The sequence below is a fragment of the Notamacropus eugenii genome, chromosome 3, assembly GCF_028372415.1.
Source record: "Notamacropus eugenii isolate mMacEug1 chromosome 3, mMacEug1.pri_v2, whole genome shotgun sequence".
NCBI classification, from domain to species: domain Eukaryota; kingdom Metazoa; phylum Chordata; class Mammalia; order Diprotodontia; family Macropodidae; genus Notamacropus; species Notamacropus eugenii.
In genome coordinates, this window is record NC_092874.1 from 283,086,621 (window position 1) to 283,098,891 (window position 12,271).

General features: G+C 42.9%; 1 protein-coding gene across 2 annotated transcripts in view; it reads right to left on the minus strand.

Annotated features, from left to right (window-relative positions):
• Positions 1-12,271, minus strand: part of BLTP3B (bridge-like lipid transfer protein family member 3B) — a 93,533-nt gene that overhangs the window by 73,212 nt on the left and 8,050 nt on the right. The window contains exon 1 of one of the 2 annotated variants that reach the window (XM_072655671.1): positions 92-404. The exons of the other annotated variant lie outside the window; for it this stretch is intronic. Coding sequence (XP_072511772.1) covers positions 92-135 — 44 coding nt within the window. The 5' untranslated portion in view covers positions 136-404. Of the gene's footprint in view, positions 1-91; positions 405-12,271 lie in introns of those variants that run through there. 2 annotated transcript variants of the gene reach the window in all.

The window sequence follows — 12,271 nt, forward strand, 5'->3', positions numbered from 1 at the left end:
CACTAACTGGGGGGGGTGTAGTGGGGCTGCCCGCAGCGGGGGAGGGGGGGTGGGGAATGGCGGTCCCCTCCCGGCCTCGCCCCGCACTGACCTGGAGAGGTGCTTGAGGATCTGTTTCTTGATGAGCCCGGCCATGGCGAGGGGGAGGGGGCCGCCGCCGCCGCCGCCGCCGCTCTCCTGGCACCCGCGCTCGCTCCCTCCTCGTCACCCCGGCTGTCCTCCGCGGGAGAGCAGCGACGGGCCTAAGACGAGCCCCAAGGCTCCGGCCCCAGCCCCAGCGGCCCCAGCGGCCGCTGCCGTCGCTGCCTCCGCCGCCGCCGCCAAGGAGCGGGCTGGCTCATCCCAGTTCAGGCCGCCGCCGCCGCCGCCGCCAGCGCCATCTTGACTGCACCATCACCTGAGACGCTTGGGGGAGGAGAGGCCTCTCGGGGGCGGAACTTCTAGGGGGAGGGGCTACGTGAGACACAAGACAAGGATAGGTTGTTCCACTGAAAGGGGCGGGGCTACATGGAGGGGCGCGGCTGCGGGAGACCAAGGAAAGGGCAGCAGTTCCACGGGCAGGGCGGAGCCTCGGGTGGAGGGGTGCGGTTATGGGAAGGAGGGGCGGGGCTACAGAAATGGACAGCGTTACTAGAGATTAAGGGCAGGGCTACTGAGAGAGGGGCGAGGCGAGAAAGACCCTGGGAGAGAGAAGGGGAGAAGGGGAGGGATTATGGGAGAGGAGAGCTGAGTTACAGAAGACACAGGCAGCTCCTCCAGCCTACGGGAGCGAAGGGAGGGGAGGAGCTACGGGAGGATGTCTGGGCTACTGGAGATCTAGGAAGGTCCCGGGGGCGGGGTAAAGAGAGAGGGGCTATGAAAGGAAAAGGCGGGGTTACAGGAAAGAAGAGCGTGGCTCTGAGACTGGGAACTGGTGGTGTGGACATCCCCGGGAGAGGGAGCAGTCCTCTTAGGGGAGGGACCTTGGGAGAGGGGTGGGGCTCAGAGGCTCCGGGTAAGGAAAGGGGCGTGTCTATGATTAAAGAAGGCGGGGCAGACGAAGGGGAGGGGGCAAGGGGCGGGGCTTGGGAGGGAGCCTGCTTTCCTAAAGTAGAAGAGGCTAGGCAGGGCAGGACTCATATGGAGGCGAGGAGAGATGGAAAGAATCTCAGGTTTGAGGAAGGAGGAAGTCTGTGGATGCTAGGAGAGTTGGAACGAAGGAGAGAGGAAGGGGGTTTGGGGAGGTGGGGGTAGAGAGAAAAGGGGCAAAATAGTGGAAAGGAAACGTGTGTGGGGAAGGACGGGAGCTACGCGCGCTTTGAGTATTTGCCAGCCTCTTACCTCACTGACTTTCTAAACGTCTTCAGAGGTGGGAGATAATGTTTAACCATCCACCCTCCGGGAGGGAAAAGGATGCAAGACACACTTTTAAATTCAGTCTGCATTATTGGCATTTTCTCCATCACTTTCTTAAGTGCAGACCATCAAAAACCAAACAAACCATAAACTAAGCCTGGATGAGCAACCTTTGCGGGTTTCCAGGTGTTAAGGCTCACAATGAATACTTAACAACTGACTTGGCATTAAGAGTATTGAGCTGGCTCCAGGGCACTGGAGGGCACTTTATTCCACTTTGCTCATCGTTAGCAAGGCAATAAACATTTATTTGGCCCCTATGTATTACGCGCTATGGATATCGCTAATGCTGAGAGTACAAGGAAAAGCCAAATCTGTACCTGCCTTATAAAGAAGGATGAGGCACCTGGGCGGAGGAGGGGCGCTACAGTGTTAGTCGGGAAACCAGAATTCAGACATGAGTCTCCTGTAACCTGCCACCCACCTCAACTTCCCCTCCGAAACCCTCACTGGCTTTGCCTCCTCAATCACTGACAGCCTCGCTGCACTTAGATTTGGAGTCTGAACGCACCTTACCAACCATGTGGGCTGACTACTTTCCCCTCCATTTTATAGACAGGGAAACTGAGGCAGGTAGCAATGACTTATTTCCTTTCAAATTCAGTTATCTTTTTTTTTATTACACTGTTCTCCTCTTTTGAATTTTATTTATTTCCTGCAACTTAAATTTTAACCTACCCCTAAATGTTTAATTCTTTTTTTCCCTAGCTTTTCCTTCACTTCCAGGGCAAGAGTTTCAATATTTTCCTTTTTTAAAAAAAATCCTTTTTTCTAATTTTTCAATTAACGAGCATATTTTTCTCCCTCTCATCCTTTCCTTCAATTTAAAACAAGAAAAAAACAAAACCCCTTTAGCAAATATGCATAGTTGGGCAAAAGCAAATTCCTGTATTATCTATGTCCAAAATATATATTCCCCACTGAATCCCGAGTTCCTCACCTGTCAGGAGGTAGCACAGTTTGTCATTTGTCCTCTGCACTCACAGATTTCTAACCTTTTTCAGTAGCCCTAAACCCTTGGCTTTCTGTTAGGCTTTACTCCTAATTCAAAGTGAAAGTAAATAAATTTTAAATTGTACTATGCATATGCACATAAGAAATAAAAAGGTTAATTACTTCTCCAGAACCTCCTGAGGGATGTGCATATACCACGTGGGATCTGCTGTTCTAGGACAGCATCCTGCTTTCTCCTGGCTAAAGTTCCTGTTTTTCCTTTTTGGGGTCACTCCAGTCCTAATGGGGTAGGGAGAGTGGTGTAGAAGAGTTAGAAAGGACAGATTTAGATGAGTGGGGTGTGTCAGCGGGCTGGGGAGGGCATCCAGAGAAAGTGAAATGGGGAAGTGAGTTGTAGCCTTGGTCATGCCCAAGCAGGTATAGAGCCGGGCAAATCAGACTGAGTAATTTCCTTCCCTTTTCTCATCACCATTTTTATTCAGGTGAAGTCAGGGTACCTAAGTGGCAGATATCATAAGGGGAAAGAAGTCACAGAAGAGTAACAAACAGCCTTAGAGTTGTTTGTGGAAAGAGGATGAGTCAATACCACCAGCTTGCCCATGCTCTGGATGGGCATGTTACTATTTGCTTATGTGATGAGTTATATGTACTGTAATGGATTATTATCATTAATGATGATAATGACCACTTCTCTGTTTAAAGCGTACATCAACAAAAGGTTGGCTAACCAGTTGATGTATCTATTTCATGGTTATGTGAAATAAAAAAGAAAGGAAGGAAGAAAGAAAGGGAAGAAAAGAAGGAAGGAAGGAAGGAAGGAAGGAAGGAAGGAAGGAAGGAAGGAAGGAAGGAAGGAAAGAAGGAAGGAAGGAAGGAAGAAACAGAAAGAAAGAAAAAGGAAGGAAGGAGGATTCCTTTCCTAGTGCAATTGGCTAGATAACAGAAAAGGTGAAAGAAGGTACTAAGAATCATATTTTAATAATAATAACAATTAACATTTATCCTGAATGTTCACAAAGTACTTTGATATGGGAGATAGGTGCTATTATTATCCTCATTTTACAAATTAGGAAACTGAGGCACACAGGTGAAGTGATTGGCCCAGGGTCACTCAGCTAATAAGTGACTAAAGCAAGATTTAAACTCCTCTCCTCCTTACACCAGTTTCAGTGCTCTGTCCACTGAGACAATGACAAAGGTTATTTTTTACTGTTAATAGTTCAATCCATTCATCAACCAGTGAATTGATACCCTACTTGGGCAATTCAATCATACCCATATTTAGAGTCCCACTGTCAACATAACCAGAAAACTTAGAGAATTTGCAAATAAAAATAAAGGTAAACAAGTTCTCCTTGGGGAAGCAAATAAAGGTTAGAGAAATTGAGTTGGTCTTATCATATTCCTGGGGCAGGATTTAAACCAAGATGCTCTTGCTGCTAAGTCCAGCCCCTTTTCCACTGCACCAAAAGGGATAGAGGGAACTAATTTCTTCTGAATGCAATTACAACAGTTGGAAACCCTTCTTCTTAAAAAAAAAAAAAGTTGCTAATTCTGGAAAAAAAGAGATGTAAATAACAGTAAAGAAATTGAAACTATCCCCATTTTTTAGAACTGAATTAATGCAAAACCTTTCCCATAAGGAGGCTGTACCATCCCCTCAGATCTCCTTAGCCAACAAACAGCTTCCTCACCAAGGAGGGATGGCAGGCAAGAGCAGCACCAAATTTTAAGTTCAGCTTCATTTGGGGACCTTGACTGAGGCTCCTCATAGAGGACCACAAAGAGCATCATATCCCAAAACAGGCAAAAGCAAAGAAACCTGAAGAGAGTTTGGCATGAGATATAGCGAAGCCAGATTCTCTGAGGAACATGTATGATATTTATAGATGAAACCTAATGAAGGAAAACATTTGATGTGAAATAAGCATGTGCGTGTGTGTATGAAACATAAATTTATCTTCACTGGCAATGATAGTGGGATGTTTGGACTGTACCTTCTATATTTGAGTGACAAAGTCATAAATGGACTCAAGATGAAACCAGTAAAGACAGTTGGATCTGAACAAATACGTAGAGAAGGAATCTGAACTAGACACAATTAAAACACTAAAGGTTCCACTTTTAATCAGCTTCAAAAAGATATCAAGAAAATGGAAAAAATCATGAGCTGTACTTATACCAAAAAGAAACATCCAAAGAAATGTTATCAAGTACTGACTGAACTGCCTTTTTTTTCCTCCTTCAATACTTTCCCAAGGCCCACAACCTCATTTACATCATGGTAGACTGAGCCCTGGGCCTGAAGTCAGGAAAACTTGGGTTCAAATTCAGCATTGGACATTTGCTAGTTGTGTAACCCTGGGTAAATCACTTGACCTCTATCTTCCTCAGTTTCCTCATCTATAAAATGGAGATAATAATTACACCCACCTCCCAAGGTGATTGTTGGGAAGATCAAATGAGGTAATGTTTGTAAAGCTCTTAGCACAGAGCCTGACACACTGTGTGTGCTTGATAAATATTCATTTCCTTCCCCCTTCCCCTCTTCCTCATTGGCATTCAATGACATAGCTCTCTAACCATCTGCACCATCTCATCTAGGGCAACTCTTGCCCACGTCCCCCCATAGTTCCTTCATATCGGCTGTATCTAGGGATCTAGAAGCTGTATTAGTGTCTTTATACATTCTGTGGATACCAATAGAGTATTTGGGCTATTCATCTGTTATCCCTTTCTCTTAATACAGGACTACCTTTTTCCTTTTTATCAAGATCCTATGATCACAAATCAAGAGCTAAAAGAGAGCTGAAAAGTCATCCAAGGTCATAGCAACAAAGATTTAGAGCTAGTATAGACTTAGAGATCAACTAGGATAACATCATTACAGATTTAGAGCTGGAAAAGACTTTAGCATAGGGTCATAGCAGCAAACAGCTAGAGCTGGAAAAGACCAAGTTCAGTCCCAGTATCATGAATTTAGGAAAGACCCTCAGAGGTCATTCAGGGTCACAGGAGCATAGATTTAGAGCTGGTCAAACCCAACCCATTCATCCTACATCTAAAGAAACAAGCCAGGAGAAGTTGTCATTTGCCCTGTGGCAGACAGGTAGTCATTGGCTGAGTCCAAATTCCCAAGGAGACCCAGGGACAATGAGTTCAGTACTCATTTCACTCTGCCATGGTTCCTCTCCACCTTTTTCCCATCAGACATTTTCTAGACAATTCGCTTTTCATGACTTCTCAATGTAAGTAGTGGGGTGGTGAGGCTCATATGAGAGAATTGGATGTAAGGCACTCTGCAAGCTAGCCATGATCATTATTGGCTTACAGTCTGGTGATGACGTCAGTTCCTGAGCCTGCCTCTGTTCTCCTGCTGAGCTCATGCAGCTAGGATAGGGCAATAAAGGGATGTGCTAGTGAATGTTTAACAACCATCTACGCACACACACACTTTCATGCCTAATCTGCATTTGTTAATGCCTTCTTAAATCCAGTCAAACAATAAATCAAGTCCTGATTTGTCGCTTGCCAATTTCTGGGGTATAAATGATCACACCAAAAATTGAACAGTGAACTCTTACGGGCTGGTCTGATGACTCCAGCATACAACTACACTGAAGTCAGCTTTGTTCACACACTACAGGCTACTTATGCCCACTACAATGAGATCACAGATCTCAGAATCAAAGCTAGCAGCAACCTTAGCAGTCATACAGCCTTACCCCCTCATTATATAGATGAGAAAACTGAGGATCAGAGAAAAAACTGTGAAGTGGTATATCCTAGGTCACATTGGTAGAATATGGCAGAGCAAGGATAGAAACCCCAGTTCTCTTATTTCCAAACCTGATGGTCTTTCTTCTACACTGTTGTCTTTGCAATTTTGAATCTTGGGTGATTGTAGTGATTACCAGTGAAACAACACCACCAGAAGAATATTAAAGTTGAAAATAGCAGGGTTTGTTTCAAAGAGCAGTTTGGGATTGCCAAAAGTGCTATTCTGTTTCCCAAAAGTAATCTGTTTGTCTTCCTCCTATCCAATTCTGGACATACATCTGCAGTGCCTGCATGTGTAGAGAAGGAATAACTCAGTGGGTGATCTATTCAGCTGCAAATCATAATCTTTATAATAGGCATCCTTCATCCACTTGTCTTTTCCTGTGTGAATTGTTGGGGCAAACTCTTTGGAATGATTGTGAGTCTCATTAAAAAAGCCTTGTGACATTCTGAAGCTTGAGGCAATCAACAGTAGGAATCTGCTTTTTCATCCCTATAAAATTTTATGAGAATTGTCAATGCACGCAATGAGAGTGTCCTCATTGAGCATGAGACGGGAAGAAGCAGGGTCTTGAAGACGATTTCCAGATTGTCTCTAAAAATCACAGTTGACAGACATGGGGAGAATGATGTATTCTGCTGTGTTTATTGATTTTAAAATAGTATTTCATTTGGTAGAACAAAAGGTAACATTGAAGGCTGTCTTCAAACAAAGAGTGTCCTAGGCATATATCAAAATGATAAAAGCCTCTATTTGATTCCAGAGACAACTGAGTTCTATTAACCATTTGTTATTGTTATCAAGTAAAAAGAAATTAGACCTCATCTGAGGTGTTCGCTAGGGTCAGAAAATGTTTTGTGCAAGATTGGATCAAAACAAAGACTCCTTATCAATGCAAAAGTTCTTCAAATGCTCGTGTTCAAAGAGGGCATTGTATTAATTGTATAATTCCCGGGGAACACTTGCAATGCCTCATCAGTGAAATCTATGGCAACGCCAGAGATCAATGTAATTATCCATAATTGGATAGTAGATTCTCTCCATTTTCTAGTTAATTGTGAGATAGTAAAGATGTGCTTCATTGTTGAATTTCACTTGCAGAAGCCACTTTGTTCCCTATTAATACTTTCATGGAGAATGCCCTCAGTTCATCTATAGATGATTCTCATAATGTTTTGGTATAGATAGGAGAAGAAATATATAAGTTGGTAGTTGTTAATATCAGCTCAGCTCAACAAACATTTTAATTCATCAAATATTTCTTAAGCAACCACAGTATACAAAGCAAATAGCTAGACATTGGCTATAGAAACAAACAACAAATTAGTTCTTCCCCTTAAGATGCTTATACTTGGAAGACAAGTCAATTTTGAAGAGGAGGAAGAGGGAAGTGGAGTGAGGAACCTCAGTGTTCAGCACTGATTCTAGTTCCTCTAAGACTGTTTTTATTTTTGGTCTATGCATTCCCACTGACCAGCGCATAGTAAATACTTACTAAGTGCTTAGTGATTGCTAGATTGATTGTTCATAAGGCTACTCCACTAAGTATGCAATATGCCATCAAAAGCAAGAAAGACTGAACAAATCATTGAGGGACAGGGTTTCGATTTTCTAAGGGTGAAATGGTATGTTCAAGGTATAGCCAGTCTTAAAAACTGAAAGTTTTGGATTCAAGTCTCATTTTGTTGCCATTTAATGCCAGTATGGCCTTGGCAAGACATTTCACTTCTCTGGTTCTTGGTTACCTCATTTATAAATGAATGAATAACTTCTAAGGTTCCTTCCATCTTGAGACTTATTAGTGGCACAGTGGATAGAGTATGGGATTCCTTTTTGGGTAGAGGGTCTTGACCAGCAAGACCCTATGCTGTTCTCAGGATGCAATGAATGAGGCTGGAAGCAGGATGTATGGCAACTCCGTTTATTAGCAGTGAAGCGGCATTATTTATAATATCATAGCCTCGTGAATTATACCCTTCAGCCAACCCCCTTAAAGGTCAAAGCTAATCCTCCAGTTCCTGCTCCGCATTTACCTCGAGTCCAGCTTGTGATCACCCACTTCTCCTAAACTCCAGGAAGAAAACAAGGGCAGTGGTCCTGCCTCAGGCACCATTAGTTCCAGGCACCTTGGGTGCGGTCCCACTATGGCATCCGAGAGTTCCTAGCCCCCTTACAGATAGAGCATCAGCCTGGAGTCAGCAAGACTGGGTCAAATTTGGCCTCAGACATCTATTACCTATGTGACCCTGGGCAAGTCAATTCACCTCTGTTTGTATCAGTTTTCTCCTCTGTATAATAGGATAATAGTAGCACCTACCTCCCAGTGTTGTTGTAAGGATCAAATGAGATAATAATTGTAAAGGTCTTACTTAGCATAATGCTTGACCCACAGTAAATTACATACATGCACATATATGTATAGCATATATATACTAGACATATATATGTGTGTTTATTATTGTTATCTCCAGCCAACTCTCTAAAGCAGAGATTCCTGACCCAGGGTCTATGAACTTGGTGGGTTTTTTTTTTTAATATTTAGATGGTTATTTCAGAATAATTGTTTTCTTTGATAATCCTATGTATTTTATGTTATACATTTTTAAAAAATATTCTAAGAAGGCTTTTCAAAATGAGGTTTCTTCCATACATGGGTTTCCCCAGACTTCCAAAGGGATCCATGATGCACAAACAGGCAAACCTTGCTCCAAAGGATATAAAAGTACACAGAAGTTGCTGATGTGCATTAATGAGGGGAGTCTCCAGGATATTCCCGTACTGGTAAGATCCCAGGTATAAACAACAGTGATAAGAAAATGAATCACATATTTTCATAACCTGAATATGTATTCACAAATAAATATACAAATAGTTATGAATTATGGAAGGAAGGACCAGCCACTTCCTGATGGAGTAGAGGTGGTCAGTCCATAGCTATTTGTAAGTGTTGAAGGAATGTCTCAGAAAGTTCCCACGAGGACAGCCCTCATAGGCCACTGCTCTTGCTAGGTCCTTTAGTACCATGTATTAGCCCTTATTACTCATGGTGATTGAATACTGACCTGTGGATAGACATTCTGTCCTTTGGGCAGTTGTGATTTTGAAAAACATCTTATTTAACCAATTTCAATAACCTTCCATATTCCCACATTATCACAGTCACCCCTCAGGCAGGAGCATAGATTTTTCCATAATTTGTTCCTGATCCAATATTGCAATGTGGGATTATGCAAGAAAAGTTACTAACTTTTCACTCAGTGATGCCATTACTGAATATAGGCTCCAACGAGGTGAGTGATTGAAAGAAGGATGCCATATAAAGCAAAATCTTGATAGCAACGATTCTTATAGTAGGAAAAAAAAGAGGAGGATAGCAGCTATCTCTGTGATGTCCTTGATATACACCACTACCTCCATCAATGCATATTGGCAACTTCTCTGCCTCTGATAGTCTGAGAAGATCCAGCAAAAGAGACTGGGGAGTGCTCAGTAACATGGAAGAAGAACTAGAACACTTTAGGCTCATGCCAACCTAGAGAAGAGAGAACATCAAGAAGGAGAGGGTCATTCTTCAGTGGTCAAAAGAGCACACAGCCCCTAAGGCTCTGCCTTGGGTCTCTTTTCTCTTTGGACTGTTTCACCTGGTAATCTCATTGGTTTCCATGGATTTCATCATCATTTCTATGCAGATGTGTATATACACATACATGTACACGTACACATCTACACATATGTGAATATCCTGTTTGTGCATAATTATTTGTATATTTGTCTCCCCCATTTGAATGTGGACTCATGTAGGGCAGGGATCTTTCTGAACTGTATTTTTTGCCTTTCTTTGAATTCCCAGTGCTTAGCATTGTACTTAGCATACAACAAGAACTTAATAAATGCTTGTACACCGAGTGAACTTGACTTTATGACATTCTCCTCTTGTCTGAGAAACATTCAAAGGGCAGACAGTGGAGCTTTTCAGGGTTAGGCTCTCCTTGAAGGGCAAAGAAGCTATCTTAAAAATGGCTGACCATAAATGAACGAACAAACAAGCCTTTATTAAGCTCATACTGTGTTCCAAGCACAGTGCTGAGTAATAGGAATACAAGATTGATAATCTTCATCCTTGAGGTGTTTATACTTTAGTAGGGAGAGACCACACACAGAGAAGTGGCATCCAGGGTTGAGTGTTTTGATTCCAGTGATGTTGTTGCAGTGATGGTGAGTGGGGCCATAGGGGAATAGATAGACACACCCTTTCTAATGGCAATGGCGGTATTAATTTGATTATGATTCCAAGGCTGGAAAAACAATATGAGGAAAATATTTGAGTGAGGGCTCAAAGAAATAGCCAGAAGTAAAGTAATGTAATGCCTGCCTAGAGCCTGCATAAATACAGTTGGATCACCTAAGGCACTGATCCATCAGAGAAGCAGGCACTATGCTAGAAGCGATGGAACAGAAAGGGTGTCCAAGCTCAGTAGGGAGACAAATTAAAGGAGAAAAGAGATGATGGATTAGGTGAAGGGGCTGGACATCTAGCAAGCACAATGGGTAGAGTGCTGGGTCTGAAGTCAGGAAGACCTGAGTTCAAATCTGGCCTCAGATATTTACTAATTCTATGACCTTGGACAAGATACAACCTCTGCCTCAGTTTTTTTCAGCTGTAAAATGGGCACCTACCAAGCAAGGCTGTTTTAGGGATCGATGTTGCAGGAATAATATTTGTGAAGTGCTTAGCCCAGTGCCTAAGTAGGGGATATATAAATGTTGATTTATTTCTTCCCCTTTTTTTTTGAGATGAGAGAATGGTAGAGATTCATAGATTTCAAGCTGTAAGGGCCTTACAAGGTCATCTTGTCTGACCCTCTCATTTCATAGATAGGAAAATAGGCTCAGGGAGATTGTCACTATTTGTTCTGTGAAGTCGGACTTCAGTCAAAGGGCTGCACTTGAGGACCTAGAGGGCTGCATGTGGCCTGGAGGTGGCAGGCTCCCCACCCCCAATCCCAGTGCATGCCAGAGTCAAGACTTGATCCCAGCTAGTGAGACACCAAAATCAATGCTCGTCCCAGGGGACCAAACTCATCAGATGTTTTATAGGGAAGAGGGGCCCCAGTCAATCAATCAACAAGTATTTATTTATTACATGCTTATACCTGACAAGCACTGGGTCCATAAAGGTAGAGGAGATAAAAAGAAAGGCACAAATGCTTCCTACCCTCAAGGCTCCTCCATTCTAGACTGCCAATGGATTTCCAATCCCTGATCTAATAAGGAGGGAAAGTGCAATTAGCTAGGAAACTTGAAGGTTCAAGCCTAGAGATTTCTTGAAATAGGTCCAGATATTGGAAAAGGGATTTGACCTTTAAGAGGGCAAAATAGGAGTTAAAACTTACTTAGCAGGAGAAGGGACATAGCTAGGAAGTAGACATCTTGTTGGACAGGGAAAGATTAGACCAGAAAAAAGGGTTGTTGTTTTCTTTTTCCAGACTATAATAAACTTGAATTTATCCAGACTATAAACAGCAACAGGCATTAGGAGCATGCCAATCCCTCTGCCTCCTGGCAGGGAATGGTAGGAGTGGTCTCTAACCATAAAGCCTTCCAGGAAAGTGGTGTCCTTAGGAGAAACCCAGATTTCATCCAAGTTGGACGTTAGAAGACTGCTCAGGGATTTCTTGGAATAGAAGTTTCTAAGAGCACAGTGGAATCAAGTAAAGACTTGAACAGAGCTTGAATGAACCTGAGGAGGATGAGGAGAATGAGCTTATAGGATGAGACAGCAGGCTGGGGGGGAAAGGAGATGTTTGTGGCTAAGGCTAGTGATGAGGAATAATGAGGCTCTAAGAGGCAGGAGAAGACAGGTTGGAGAGGTAGGTGAGAGGGTTGAAGGTGGGGAATGTGAATAAATTTAAGAAATCATAATGGAAGAGTTGGTAGGGAAAAAAAGCAAGCCTCAAAGATCCTAGTGGAATGATTTAAACCCAAAGACATGTTTCTCCCCAAATGTTAGATTAAACGTCATCAGACTGTGCTGCCTTATCAGGATCTTATTTTCATTTGGACGGGTATAGAGACTGGGCCTATGATTTCATAGGCCAAGGTGAAAAAACCCCTTCTACTAATGCAGGTTTTTCTCCTTTT